At 37.4% G+C, this 16,495-nt stretch overlaps 1 protein-coding gene across 1 annotated transcript in view; it reads right to left on the reverse strand.

The window, feature by feature from the left end:
* LOC136244277 (uncharacterized) overlaps window positions 1-3,998 on the reverse strand; it is a 30,283-nt gene extending 26,285 nt beyond the window's left edge. The window contains exons 1-2 of the mRNA XM_066035822.1: window positions 3,577-3,998; window positions 2,744-3,046 (exon numbers count right to left, since the gene is read on the reverse strand). Of these exons, the coding sequence (XP_065891894.1) occupies window positions 2,744-3,046; window positions 3,577-3,907 (634 nt within the window). The 5' untranslated portion in view covers window positions 3,908-3,998. The remainder of the gene's footprint in view (window positions 1-2,743; window positions 3,047-3,576) is intronic.
* Window positions 3,999-16,495: the final 12,497 nt, after the last annotated feature.

The raw sequence follows: 16,495 nt of genomic DNA on the forward strand, positions 1-16,495 counted from the left end.
GTTTTTTCCAAGAGCAATCCAATTATGGAATCACCTACCCGATCACCTTGTGGAAACTGATAATGTTGATAATTTTAAATCTCTACTAGCTACTTAATTAACGTTTAGTTTGTTATAACTAATCATGTACATTATACTCGTGATTGAGGTCTGTACATTATACAGTAAAAATAATAACGTCATCGAATAATAGTAAAATATAGCAAGTACAGAAACTGAACATGTTAGTGTCAACAAGTTAAAGAAATTGAAGTTCGGACTATATTGCTGCTTCCTTAGTAAACTTAGAGAGAGCAGTGCTATAGTAAAATACATGACCAAGTGTCATCAATGGAAAGTCACAAGTTGTTGAGTGCCACCAATATAGTTTTTACATAGGTGTTTGTAAACTTCACTAATAATTTAATAGAAGACAAAACAAGCATAAAACGCTTACTATAACATATGCATTCTAAACAGAATTTTCCGTGATATCTCTAGATTTGTCCATTCGTTGTAACAAACATAGCTACAATGTTATACTCTTCTTTCCATAATCAAACTCTTTTAGGCAAGCTTATAAAAGGAATACAGTGGTTAAACTCATATTGGTTTGGAAACTAGTTTTCTGCTGTGGGCTATTAGCCTGCAATATGCTTGGAAGAGCATAGCAAATCCATGATCAAAAGTGAGATTTACAATGCTTTTGAGTTTAGAGGTCCCTCCACCAGCAGGTCTCCAACCATTTTATCAGAGGCCTGCTGTAGGATCTGCTAGCAGGCCTCTTAGTGGCCTCATTATTGTCCAAAGATCAAAGCATATTTTCCATACCATTAAAGAACTTGCAGAATACAGTATATTTACATAGACATTTTATGAGAAAACTGAACCCATAGATATGCATCAACAAAAAAGTATATAGATTGCCATCGGTAGTGTCTAATCACTGGACTGGACTACTGGAATGGAATACTGGAATGGACTACTGGACTGACATTTTTTTTATGGTTTAACTCATGGGTTACTGTATATTTGGGTGACTTGTGACAACAGTTCATCACTGAGCGGTGAATAATGATACTTTAATCCTCAAATGTAGTAGTGATAAGCCAAATGGGTGGTTCAATTAAACATATTCTAATCACTGGTTGACAGTATCCACTCTACTGTATAGCAGATACTGACATGTGTGTATACTCAAAAATGTTTCTCTATACACATAACTGATAATTGTGTGATTCAACTTTATATGGTGGTGTGAACACACAAACTAGATCCCATGGCTATATTTCATTACTAGAATGAAATGTCTGCATTCTGTTAATTGTATTACAATGCCATTTAGCTGTTAATAGAAGTAAAAAAATTGCATGGTCATAGCACAACGGCACACAATACATGCAAGTTTTAACAGTAGGTAAATTTAATGTGTCCCCATTACAGACAGCTACATATCATGGACTCCAGTGACTAATCACCGATTCACCAATTCACAATATACATATGTTATAGAAAGTAGTATCACAATAATCATGTGTGCCTAAGAGTGAGAGAAAGGTATAAACTGTCAAGTAGTGAATAGAATACATTTAATTGAACCCATTTGGCTTATCACAGCTACCTTTTAGGATCATATTTACCACTCAGTGATGAAATGTTGTCACAAGTCACCCAAATATACAGTAAACCCACCCTTAAAAATGTGTAAAACCAAAAAAAATGTCAGTCCAGTATTCCAGTCCAGTGATTAGACACTACCCAAATTAGCTATAGGTGATAACTGAAGTGGCACCAGAGGCGTAGCTAAGGGGGGGCAAGGGGGGGCATTTGCCCCCTCATCACTAGCTAAATGATTTTTTTTTTAACCTTCCGTCACAAGTTTACCAGTATTAAACTGACACACAAATGACTGTAAACTATGTACACTACTACGCGGTATCACCAGGGGTTGCTAGTGAATGCGCACACACAACATTCAATTCGCTCTTGAATCCATCGAACGAAAATATTAGAGACAAACTTCTATATTTAGCCTAGATTACTCGCGTGATAGAACATTTTTGAATCTAAAAAGAGTGACCCGCTTCTCCGCGGCAGGAGTCACAACTCACAAGTGACAAAGGAGACCAAATGACGCTACGAACCTACTGCCTACGAGGTGATAAAGTGTTAGCTAGCTACCAAGTTTATTTTATCGAGTCAATCACACTGGACCTTTGTACGTACGGCAGTGCAGTCTGTTTTTACTTTGTCAGTCAGTCAGGTGGATCAGTCAAGCTTACAAGTTCTGATAGCAAGACAGGTGGGATTTCGTGCAATACATGGCATTTGAATTTCGCTGAGTGAAGTGAGTGAATACGTCATCCTGTCAGCAGAGTGCTAGGACTGCAGCACAGGCTGTGGCTAACTTGTATTTACACTAAAGTATTAACTCTACCGGACTGTGGATGAATTTGTTGGAGTACAGTTGTGGCATGTGCGATGATGCTCGACGAATATAGTTACCTCGATTGGAAGCAGTCAGTTCTGAAGTAGATACGTAGCTAGTTATTTAGGTTGTAATAATACAACACCGTATGTTGGCTAGCCCACCATTGGGTCATTAGCCTTTTTTGCAATCATGGATGATTTTAAGTGTTTCGTGGGGGCGTGCCTGCCCCTTTATCACCTTCTGGCTAGCTACGCCCCTGAGTGGCACATGTGTGTTGGTCCACCACACATTAATATACTAGTTCAAAAATAATAATTATTTTATATGACTAACCTGTACAACTTGGTAATGTTGTATTAAGATATATACGAGCTGACATCATTTCAACTCTACTACTAGTTGTGTAGCCACTGATGGGACATACCACAGTGTAGTAATCAGAAGAACTACTAACATTGACCACACAGCGTGTGGTGGCAGTTGGGCATGCCGGCAGATAAAGGTCATTTTTATAAAAGGAACACGTTCCAGGTCCAACAATGTTATGGTGAACATTGACTATCGAATGAAGTTCAGCTTGTAGTCCATTATGACAGACAGTTGCTCCCACACAGTCAGCACAAGTGAACTGCCTACCTGCATATTACATGATATAACAATGATATCAGTTACAACATGTGATTATTATTTATAATTACAAAGGATGAACTTAGAACTTCCTGTGGTGGATGATCTATGATGTGATCATGCAAAGCCAAACTGCTGATTACACAGTCTAATTTGAGAAAACTAAATGAAATACCATAGCAATAATTAAGACAGTGGCAGCTAGCTAGCTAGCTACTGAGCTAATAGTATAGCCACACTGTATTGCATTATTTCTTTGGGCCGTACATCAAGCTTGCTGTACATACAGAGTATACCGAGTACAACATACTATTTACTCAAACAATGTTACATTAGACTAACATCCTAGCAGATTTTTAGCCGGTTTAGCCAGTATAGTTTAGCTAAACTAAGAGTCAAATGCTTTCAGTTACTGAAATCCCCACCGGTAGACCGGCGTACCGTATATCTAGCTACGCCTGTACTAACTGTACGTAGTAACAGTATCGGAGTAGCTACTTCATCCACGTTACTATACGTAGCTATTATTAGTATCTTACCCTTTGGCATTACAAACACTAGACCTGTTGCTAGGTTCCTTGTATTGTCCACAAGGTAGTATTCACCGATCCATTGCTCGGCATTGCGGTTTATTGTAAAAGTAGGGCCGATCTCTTTGCTTCCTGGTTGGTCAGGTCTCTTAAACCACCACACACAGTCATCAGATGGGCACTGTATATCGTTCAACTCCTGATGACACGTGAAACCGGGGCCTTCTCCTACTACACATAACTTCACTGGAAAAGCATCCGCGGGCTGTGACCAGCATGACTCCAAGCGAAGGCTTAATAATAACACGCCGAATAAAATCGCAGCAGGGAACTCTGCCATATCATAGCAATGAAGCTATCGACTGTGACAATCTCTCGTCTGATTAGTCAACCGCGTTATTTTTTCACTTTCGGTGGCGGTACGTATAGCTATATGTCTAGGCTAACTTATAGTCTAACCACGAAACCACGAAACCACATAAAAACACAATAGCAAAATTCCATAGAACAGATGGCATGGTTCTTGAAGTACATTTTTATTGATTGGATCACATTCACATCAGACCAAAAATAAACCGAAAACGGTTATACGTGATGCAAGTCATTATTTAGGTTCAGTGTACTCATGTTGATTGTTGGGAATCAAAATTCGAGACATTAGCTAACTGTTTATAGACATTATCACTCTGGAGCAAGCTTGTCCTTTATGGAAGAGATTGATGTAGCTATGGCCTCCCTGAGAAACAGCTGTCCAATTACTACGTGCTGGCTGTGACACTCTACCAACTCCTATGAACCTGGCTAGCTAGGTGGAACATCATTACTAGCCCTAAATGTGCCCTTTAAGATCCCCAGCCCACAACAAACCACAATTAGCTAGACTGCATGGATGTACTGTTGCTCTTGACCAAGGCGGGTATACTTGGAGACATGATCAGTCCTACACGTTCTCGTTCACAGACTCCAACAGCACTTACCTGACAATTATAAACTCTATGCTGACTTTCAGGACTAGTGTCTACCCTCCTAGCACCATTCCAACCAATCTTTCCTCCACCCTTAGCAGACCTGACTTGGTGTTGGTCTCCAATATTTCCATCTGTTTGTTCAAACTATCCGTCTATCCCCACCAATACCCAGCAGCATCTTTTGGCTGCTAGAGCTTGGAGGGAAGATCGGTATGGCTGTTTACAATATGACCTTCAACTTTCTGGCTTATCTGTTAATCTTATTTCCATCGAGATTGGTTGTTTAGGCCACTTTATGCCAGACACAATTGTCCAAGTGGCCAGCTGGTGCTTGTGAAATGATGAAGGAGACTGCAAAATCCCTGTTTGAGCAGGCTGCTCGCATTGCTATCTCCTGCTCATACAAGATTTTTAATTCTAAAACCTCTTGCCTAAACTGAACTTTTCTGCCTGCCTTAAACATTATTTTTGTATTGTAATTAAATTAATAGCGTAAGTCTTGCCAGGGCTTCTGTACTGTCCACCCAATGCATGGTACCCCTGAGCCTAGACCCCTGTAATTATGTTGTATATTGTCTTAACAAATAAGACGTCTCTCTCTCATATATCTATAGCCTGGACACAAGCCATCCGGGGCTGGGCCATGTATGATATGCTCTGCAGACAACAGCTAGACTGAACTACTGTACTGTAGCTCTCATCATAGCCGTTACCGTAAAACTGAAATTTATTAGCTGTAAGCACTGCAGATGAGCACTTAGCTACTTCTGAAACAGTGTAATAAAAATGAATGTCTGGTTAAAGCAGTGAATGATTCAGATCTGCCATCAGCGTTGGGGCAATTACTTTTTAAAAGTAAATCATTACATACCGGTAAGCTTCGGCTTTGTTACTTCATTGTGGCTAGGCGTTACTCAGTGAATTAATACTAACGAGATTAACTAGTTACTTCGTTACTTGCAGTAATAATACCCAGGTTAAAAAAACTTTCAATAATCTTGCATCAAATTCTTGCACAAATCTTGCCAATTCTTGCACTTGTGTGAAGATCTTGGACAATTTTGTTCAATCTTGCAATTTTTTTTTTACCTGGGCATACGTAATATTATTAGACTCGTTACAGTAACTCATTAGCTACTTAGGTGTGGTCACACAATTTGTTTTGTTGTGGCTAAAGATATAAGTACACAGAAAAATTTGGAATTTTTAACTGGACCGTACATAGCACATTGATAAAAAGTACTGAAACAAGTTGGACTAGTCCATGATATTAAATCACCGCAAAACAATATGAAGTGTTATATCCCTACTGTGCTCAAGATACCATAACAGAAATGCACAGTAGGGACATAACGCTTCTTAATGTTAATTTAATGTCATGGACTACTCCAGCTTGTTTCAGTACTTTTTATCGATGTGCTATGGTCCCTACTCTATAGTTGAAAATTCAGAATACTTGTTTGTTAACTTTTTTTGTAAATAAATTTATTATTACTGATGAATCCACGCATACCGCATCTGAAATTTCCAGCCCCTTATCGTCTGAAAAGTGAACTATCCATTACGCTTTGTTGTCAGCTATGTTCAACCTATTGCAAGGCTGGAGCCCAGAGATTTTGAGTGGTCCGGCCATCCATGGACTGCAATGAAGGTCATAGTCATGCACACTACTCAGTTTTTATTGATCTAATATGATTTGTAAATCAGAGATTATCTGCTTTGGTCACTGATGTGTTACTTAACTGCATGTGCTATAAGTACACACAGCATGCTAAGCTAGAGGGGTCAGGGCGCATGCTCCCCCAGGGAAACTTTTGAAAATAGATACTCTGAAATGGTATCTGGAGGCTATTTTACGTGAAAAGTCTCTTCTTTTTGTTAACATCAATGGTAATTTTGTGCTACATTACCCCAATTAATTGAGTTTCATAACTGACTAGTAGCTAATTTTATTTTCATGATGTATACAAAAATCTAATCAAAAACAGCCAAGCTGTAAAAAGAGTGCGGCCCTCAGAAAGGCTATGGTGAAAAAAGATGTGAAATCCAAGGTGGCGGCCAAGAAATGGCTGTGATGGTAGGTTAATGGTAAAAATTTTAATAAAACAATTCAGGTGAATTTGGTGCCGCTTGGTCTTGGCACAAAATTTACCTGAATCGTCGTTATTAAAATTTTTACTATTAACCTACCATCACAGCCATTTCTTGGCCGCCACCTTGGATTTCACATCTTTTTTCACCATAGCCTTTCTCAGGGCCGCACTCTTTTTTTACAGCTTGGCTGTTTTGGATTAGATTTCACTTCTTTTTGTATTTGTATACCCCAAAGCCGGCCTATGGCTGGCTTTAGGGCTTTTTAACCTATCATTTTTTTCTTTACCACAGGAAGAAGAAAAGATGAAGCAGGGTGATTTCTTTGTAGCTGAACTGTCTACAAGGTGATCCTTCTAGCTGATCTCTCTACCAGATGACTTGTTTGTAGCTGAACTCTCTACAGGGTGATTTGTTTGTAGCTGAACTCTCTACAAGGTAACTTCTTCTAGCTGATCTTTCTACAGGGCGATTTGTTTGTAGCTGAATTCTCTACAGGGCGATTTGTTTGCAGCTGAACTCTCTACATGGTAGTTTCTTTATAGCTGAACTTTCTACAATGTAACTTCTTCTTCTAGCTGAACTCTCTACAGGGTGACTTGTTTCTAGCTGAACTCTCTACAGATGATTTGTTTGCAGCTGAACTCTCTTACATGGTGGTTTCTTTGTAGCTGAACTCTCTACAAGGTGACTTCTTCTAGCTGATCTCTCTACAGGATGACTTGTTTCTAACTGAGCTCTCTACAGGGTGATCTGTTCATAGCGGAACTTTCTACTGGGTGATTTTTTGCAGCTGAACTCTCTACACGATGGTTTCTTTGTAACTGAACTCTCTACAAGGTAACTTCTTCTAGCTGATCTCTCTACAGGGCAATTTGTTTGTAGCTGAATTCTCTACAGGGTGATTTGTTTGCAGACATGATGGTTTCTTTGTAGCTGAACTCTCTATTAGGTGCCTTCTTCTAGCTGATCTGACTACAGGGTGACTTGTTTGTAGCTGAATCCCCTACAGAATAACTTGCAATGTAATATAATTGAATAAATTATAAATGCAGCTGAATGCTTTATTAGGGTGACTGTTCTATTAGAGTATCTCGATCTCACATTTGCTACACGTAGTTGCCTTTCGAATCATAACTCAGTGGTTTGTAATCCTATTCTTCTGTACTACTGCAAGGACTTTCTATGATGATTATTCCAGCTACATACTGATTTTCAGCTCGTTGCTCTAAGCGGTTTGCCTGGTAGACACGAAAACTAATAGTAGGCATTCCAGTATCCGAGATTTTTAAATTAAAAAATTCTCCGTATATTCCCCAATAGAACCCTGGCACAAATTAACAAGTCGTGTTTAACTTGGGATTACTCCGTCGTCCGAGCTCCAATGAGGATGAAAATCGCTGTGGGGTTTGTCTACACGCTGATCATCATGACAATCTTAGTTTTATCGTGCGCGTTACATAATAAGTAAGTTTTGTAATCTTTTCAAGCATTGTAGCTAATGTAGCTATGTAGAATACTTTAAAACTTTAAAAACGTATACTGTCGGGTGGAAGGTAGTCACTGGTGCTTACTTTAAAGTGCGTAGTTACTTCGCTCGGGTTGGCGATTTTCAGCTCCAGAGCAATTTTCTGATGGCTGTGTCATCAGCTCAAAAGTATAAACCACTTCAAAGTCGGCATAACAATGCCATACATATCAAAACTTGTGTAAGATATTCCGGATTTCCGAATGGGTTATGCCCGTTTCGTATAAAATAACACCGTCCTCTAAACAAGGCGCCATAACTTCCGCGTATTTTGGTTGACAGACACGAAGTTTGGTTTATCAGATTCCTTGATGAAAGGCGATTCGATTCATGTGTAAGTTCTTTGTGTAGTAACGAAGGTGAAGCTAGAAAGTAGCCTTGTACCGCGAAATTTACGTGTTCGCGGCAGAATGCCCGTAAAAACACGTGTTTTTAAACATATTTCTATAAACTAACCTGTTTAACAATTTGTACGGTCGGAGTCTTATTAAGCATCCTTCGCTGCGTAGAATGATACGAAATTTAGCGAATTTGGTTAAGGATAACAACTTGTAAATTGGGATTTTCCCGGCGAGATAATTGAATTTTCCAATAGGTTAAGGCATGTGTGGAGCGCGTATTATGTCATCATCAGCAGTAAATAACTGTCGCTATGGCGACATTTTCCCATTTGTACGGTCGGAATTGGATAGAGAAATTGAAGGGCTTTCTTTTATTGTATGGTGTGCTGTAGAAATTTTGTGAGTTAAAGGTTGTAAATTAGTGTTTTAGCGTGTAGTGTAAAATACATGTATTTTATATTGGACAAAAAATGACAAGGAATGATGAGATTTTATGATCAGCCTGTTTTACCAAGTTGAGGTTTCAAAAAGGATATAAAACAGATATTAGATTTATTTAATGCATAATTCTTAATTTTTAAAGGTTTAACCCAGTGTTTGAAAACTTTTAATGTTGACCACCTGAAAATGCTTGATTTGACAAATCCCATACATATGTTTTGATATGAATTGAAACCAAAACTCCACCTTAGGTATTGTTGCATCATTGTGGCACCTCCACTTTAGTTGTTTACCTTTATAAGTTGTTAACTTGATGTTTTTAGTTACTTGAGTTAGCCACTTGCCTATGGGTATACACCATTGCATTGAGTAGTGTGTAGTAGGTGAAACATATTTGACCACAAAGCATAGAAAGATCGCTGAGATCCGATAAGTTCTGAAGTTACTCTCATTACATGTACAAACTTGCAGCTAGAAGCACCTGCAGTTTCAAGATAGTCCAGATTGCTAGATGGCTTCCTGATTCAATTGTGCCATTTTTCCCTTTAAAATGTATGGGGAGCCCTGGAGAAAAAAATGTACCTTTTTTCAGTTTTTAAGTACTGTGCATGCCAAAGTAGCTAATTCCAACCCAACAAACTATATATTTCTGAGATCAGCAATCAATACTCTATCCATTGAGCATATAAAAAGCCCATTTTTCCAAAATTTAAAAATCGGGCTGGAATGCCTACTAATAGTTTTTTTTATTCATAAAAATCGATCGCGTAATTTTGACACAGGTTGGGTTTGTGTCATATCTCCATGGTCTTTATCCTGATTCCTTTCAAACCACAAAAAGGCACTCCTACGATGGTTGCTCCATCTACATATCAATTTTCAACTGATTATTTTATTTATTATTTATCTAATTTGTCAAAATGACAGGGTGGCACCAAAAGGCATAGCCTGTATAAGGGTGCTTCCCTAAAAGGGGTTTACCCTGTAGGCGTGACAGACCTTCGACCTTATTTTACGCAAATAATCGGTCATAACTCCGTGAATGTTCATCGGATTCCTACCAAAGTTGGTACGGAGATCCACCTTAATGAGCCCTTTAAGTGTGCCACATTTCAGCCCAATCCGAGTGCGCATTCGTGTTTTACGGCGAATTTTTCCAAGTGTGCGAAATGAGGAAGATGAAGAAAAAAAAACGAAGAAATTAAAACGAAATTTTGTTCGTGTGTTTAATTTGTTTTTTTATCATTTTCAGTTGTCATCATACTGTAAAGTTGAAAGTATACTATTGCCTTATAATTAAATTCCAGCTGTCCAAAGGAGATACTTTACAATAACCACAGTATGAATCAGGAACTTGCAACCATAATCAATTGCCCTTCCCTGCATGGTGAAAACTCTTTGAAAGCATATAGCCATACCCACAAGGCTCTTGCTGAAGTCGTGCAGCAAAGTTATCAATGATCTTGTGCTACTTAGACTGTATGAACAGCCTGACAATGTTACAAGATAGAATATATATTACAAGTAACATTAACTTAAATAAATAATCTTCCATATATTACTTATAGTTAACTATATTATTAGCAATTTTCCATCTATTTATAAAAAAAAAAAATATATATATATATAAAAACTTTAATAAAGTTGAGTGAAACTGCATGATCCCACAATGTATTGTTACACTTGTTGATCAGGTTTAAATACATTATGCTAACACTGGTAAGGGACAACTTCCTTGTTTCCCTACTTTTTCTATGATCCCTAATTGACTTAAAATTTCTAAGTTTTCCTTATGCTTGTTTTATTCTATGACTGTTGTTAAAATGTTGCATATCCCATCGCAGGGAAATTATAAAGCCTGGAACAAATTGGTTAGATAAATGAAACAAAACCAGAATGAACACTTTGAGCACATGTTCAGTTTATAATATAGTTGCTGAAGCCTTGTTATATAGACTGAGTAGCAGCAATTCTGTAGAGCATTTGTATATCCACACCATTATATTGTACTGGGCTAGTGCTGCATGGAGATGGTATATATATATCAGCTATAGTATGTTCACGTTGAGCTGAATCCTGAAAAACAGCTAAAAATTAAATGTGGATTTTTTCTCAACAGAGTTAACATTTCAGCCAACCAGATGATTATTGGTAACAGCAAAGGTGTCAACAACAGACACGTACGGTTTGGCTCCATTACAAGTTCAGGAAAGGGCTGTAATGGACACTGTATTTGTATGGCTTCCCCATAGGAAATGTATTGTGACAATTTTGATTGGCCGTAAATATTATCTCAAACATTTGAACAAAAGATTTTGAAATATTTTTAGTGGGTCAAGCAGTACTACAAATGAGCCAAATTTCAAGATTGTGAGTAATTGCATCCATGAGTTATTAAATGTTTTTGAGGATTCAGCTCAACTATAATTTGGCAATATGAGTATAGTGAAGTACTACAACAGGTTAGTTGGTTACAAGTATAGTTGGTTACAAGTACAACATGTGTGTTTGTATTATCTAAAGCAATTACAATAATTATAATGATGATTATGGCCTTCACACCCTGTCAATAGTTGTGTCAACCAGTTGCCCTTCTATTAGCCACCACTGATATAGACTTTACCATGCATCTAGTGCTAAAGGGAGCCAGTAACCCCAGGAAAAAATAGCCTTGCCCCCCCCAGGAATTCCTAGATCTTCCCTGGACAGCTAGCTAGTGCAGCTCAGTGTGTGATTGCCAGCCATGGCAGAAAAAAATGGAATAATCTCAAAATGCTACAAACCACATAGCTATCAGGTTAGTAGATAATTAAATAAGAGTCTATAAAATTCAAAGCTGGCCAGATTCCATAATCTATGCAAAAAAATTATATTTTCAAAATCTACCAAATGTATAATAATGTTATATAATTATTCATGCCTGTAACTTTTTATGCCTTTTCCTCAGTTTTGTTCTCTCTCACATGTAACAATGAACACAATATGAGAACCAAAAGCATAAGGAGGAGTTCCAGAAGCTCCCTTTTAAATTTACACTGAAGTTTAGGTTGATAAGAAGCACACTGTAAGGATCGAAATTTATATTATTGTTTTTCAGTACATAAAATTATACTGAAAGCCACTGGCAAGTGCTGCCAGTGACTCACTACATAAAACAAAATAATAAGTAATTAGTCACAATAGTACTTCATATATTGGCGATGGTGACACTGTTGAACAGTGGCAGCAAGGACAAAGGTAATGTAAACTATGAACATTACTATCATTAAATTGCTGTATGATCCCACATGAAGTTGTAGAGTTTGTGTTTAATGGTGTTTGTAGATAGACAGATCCATTTTAAATACTTTAATAGAGCTGCATGCAGTACTCATATAGAATGAAGAACATTACAAAAACTACAATTCATGATCAGATTTTTACGGGAAAGAATCAAAATTTCAGTGCACTTGCATCTGATGATCTGGATAGAGGTAATCTAACTTTACTAATGTAGATGTCTCAAGGACGGATCCAGGATTTTGCAAAGGGATGCTTATCAAGGATGTTAATGTTGCACCAAGTTATAGAATTAATAGTGGTAGCAGGTTCATTTGTTATTCATTAGTCACTATCCCTCAAGCAACCTGTAAGAACACTACAGAAAGTCTGTAAAGCAGAGAGATGAATGCAGAAAAGAATAACTAGTACAATGTGTGGAATATAAACTGTGTGTAGATCTTGATCTCAGCTATTTGATAAGACTGTTATATTAGAGTATATTAAATAAAACTGTCCAAAGAATAAGGTTTAAATAGGAATCACTATAATCAAGTTAAACTTTATATTTTTCAGAAAGTATATATTTACTACCCTGCATGTTTACTATTGAGTTCATCATTCAAATAATCATATCATCCTGTTATATACACTCACAATTATATATATATATATATACATATACACAATATGTTCAATTTATTTTTATTATTAAATGCTATCCCCCTAGGGACCTGTGAGAAGGCTAAAGCCTGTGAACACAGGGAGTCAGAATCATTCAATTATTTGTATCAGCATCCATGTCTTACAAATAGTGTCATCATTTACTAATGTTGCATGTTTACATTGGCAGACTACATATTTATAGGACTATCCCACTAGGGACCTGATTTTACATATGTGTTAGTTCAAAAGGACTCTATTAAATAATGCAACTGCATTAAATTTGATACTGCCTATCATAAGTTTAAATGCATTCTTAATGAACCAATTATTTCCTCCTATGTATTCAACCTATACTATCAGTCCCAAAGTCAGTTTATATTGCTGATTTAGGGTAGGAGTGATAAAGGTAGCCTGGCCAGCTGCAAAAACAGTGCAATCTTCAAAAAGATAGGGTCATGCAGAAAAGTTGTGAAATCAAATGGGTGCAATGATGCCAGTGTCAATCATTTTTAATGGTGATTTACTTCTTTACTATAGGAAGAGCTAAATCTTCACCAAATCAGCTTTTTAGCAACCATTTCCTAGGAGAGACATTCCCCCAAGACCCCCTTAGTTTGCATGCTGGGTGTACTTTGCAAACTCAGATGTAAACCTGAAAAATATGTCTTAATGGTACACCTTTTCATGTAAAAGAACCTGATAAAAGTCTGGACAGTACAGCCCTGGTGATTTGTCTTGTTTGTTGTTTGTAGTTCATAGTGAAAATTATATATTAGGTGACTTGTAATAAAGCTGAATTAAGAGATTGGTAATGTAATTGAACTTCCTATAGGGAGAGTTCTAATGTAGCTGAACTCTCCTGAGTGACTAATAATGTGGCTGAACTTACTTGTAATGTAGCCAAACTCTCTGACTTGTATAGTAGCTCTATAGCTACTATGTGACTTGTAACGTGCTCTCTACAGGGTAACTCAACATAGCTGCACTCTCCTACAGGGTGACCTGCTGAACTCTCTACTGGGTGACTTAATTGTTATGTATAGCTGAATTCTCAAATATTACATTACACCTGTGACACATTCTGATGGTGCTTCCAGGGCCTGTATATTATACATATGCACTATTGTATAGCCACACATTTACTTAATTGATTGATTGATTGATTGGTTGATGATTTTTTGCTTAATTTCATGGCAGTTGGCAAAAGCTGTTCTTCCTTACATAAACACTATAAACAATCATAAAGCTTATTTAAGTAAAAGTCCTTAACAGAGGATACTATAATTTCATCATAATTACAAGTAACACTTGTGGCATCAGTGAGAGAATTCCACCAAGAAGTGGTAGATAAATGGGAAACGTTTTTGGTGGAGGACTGAGAGATGACAAATTTTTCAAAAAAAAAAAAGTTGTCCTTGCAACATGTATGATATCTGTACACGCATACAGTATGAATTGCAACCTACATAGTAACACCACAAATACATAGGTCTGCACAAATGGTTGCATTTCCTCCTGACTTATGCTGAGCTGTACAGGTGTGTTTATTGTCTACACACACACACACAAACACACACAGAACATGCATGCACACATACACACAAATGATGACGTTTTCAATCAAAAGATATAATGAATTGTAGATCTGAAAACTAGACTATACATCGCTAACTGTCTAGGAAAGTGATGTGTGTGTGTGTGTGTGCATGTATGCACTGAGTATGTGGAAACATCACACCCAATAGTAGAGATGATGATCGGCCTGATGCTCAAAAGGTAGTTTGATTCTTGGTTATGCCCGGTTGCTGCTGTTGTAAGAATTATGAGACCACGGTCTCCTGCCTTTATTCAGTGACTGCTAAGATTATCCATACAGTGCCTTGTATGTCACGGCAAAAGTGACTGTAAGCTAAAAAAAATGAGCCTAACTTTCAGCTTAGTGTACATAGCTAAAACTTTGCAGTGCATGCTGGGGTAATAGCACTGATGTCTTTTACTAGTAGCCGAAAGTCACAATTGCGTACATAATTACAGCTTAATAAGTGCACTTAGCTAGCATAAATTGCATTAATTACATTATTACATTATTGAGGATCAACATAAGGGAATATTACAGTCAATACAGAAGAATAACTGCATGTCATGAACTGAGGTTCCATAGGTAGGCACGCAGCTAGTTTCTGCTTAATTGTGAGGGTCTGGAAGATATACCTTGGAAGCCTGGCCTTGTTGAAATAAAATTTTCTGAGCTATCGTAGATCTGGTTTGTGGTGATGGATGAACACAGCTTCCAGTGGAAAAACACTGATTGTGATGATGATATGTAATTTGTCATGGAGGTGTTTTAACCTTTGGTAATGACACATAATTTTCAATTTAAGGTGAGTTTTATAGCTAAGTCACTGGTGAACTCATTGGCGGTTATTCAAACAATAAAACAATTTTTTTCAACTGCGCATTAATTTTTTTCTTACTAATAATTTTTAGGCCATAAAATAAATGAATTAAATCTACAAAAAAAACAATAACAGTTATTGTATAAGTGATGGCAGTTTGGTCTCTATCTGGGTCCTATCAACCGACACAATTTCTAAAGAGTGACTAAATCTGCCCTTAGATGATCTACATCCCCTTAAACATCTTATTGCTGATCTTAGGAGCGAAAAGGTCACAAGCAGCATTATACCCATCCCATTACAGCTGCGTAATTTGAGTCCTACTTATCAGATAGCAGGGAGGCAAGGTGCTTGTAAAAAACTGTTGCTTCATTAGCCATACCCACTGTGGCTTAGAAAATTAAAGAAGTAAAGGAACTCTGTTCAATTTCACGTATGCTAGCTTCATACGATCACTTCTTAGCTACACAATTCATGTTTTCTGTAAATGGCCCTAGTATTGGTGGTACGATTACTTGGGCATGTGGGTAAAACTTTTACATCAATGTAGGTCTTCTCACAATGACCTCTCCAAAATCCATTAGCTGAAATGCCTAGACGAGTGCCATCTTCAGAAGCTAGGATGAACTGCTTACCTGTGACTGGTTGTAAATTGGGTCCAACAACAACCTCATGACAGACCTCAATTAGTAAACTAGCTGTCAAATCATGAATCTCATAGTGACGAATTGACGGAAAACCACCCTTGGGACATGTAAAAGAATGTTCAACAGTGAACTTAGTTCCACAGGCACAATGTTGAGGGAGCCTGGCTGGATCCCATCCATATCTCAGAGCAACAGCATCATGGAAATCAGTTTTGTGAAGGGAGAAATTGTGCTCCTGCAATGGAAGGAGAGTTAGCCAATTTGAAGTTATTTTTTCAGAGGCCAACTCAATTGATGTCTTCAAACTAGTAGAAATCATGGAAACTTTCAAGTGGTAAATTTCAGCTTTATGAAGAATTTTTCACCTCGAATATCACTTGAACAGGTACCAGACTGAGATAACAGATGGGATTGCAAAGGCTTGATAACTTTATCAGAGGCAGAAAACTCAAAGTCGCATATTCTGATGGGGTTGATAATACCCATACGTGCTGAAACAAATAGCAATTTTTACAATGTATTTGTGAACTGACAAAACGACCGAATATTTGATTATTCTTTAAGTTTATACTTCTGTTAAGTAAGTACTGAA

The sequence above is a fragment of the Dysidea avara genome, chromosome 14, assembly GCF_963678975.1.
Source record: "Dysidea avara chromosome 14, odDysAvar1.4, whole genome shotgun sequence".
Classification (NCBI taxonomy): Eukaryota; Metazoa; Porifera; class Demospongiae; order Dictyoceratida; family Dysideidae; genus Dysidea; species Dysidea avara.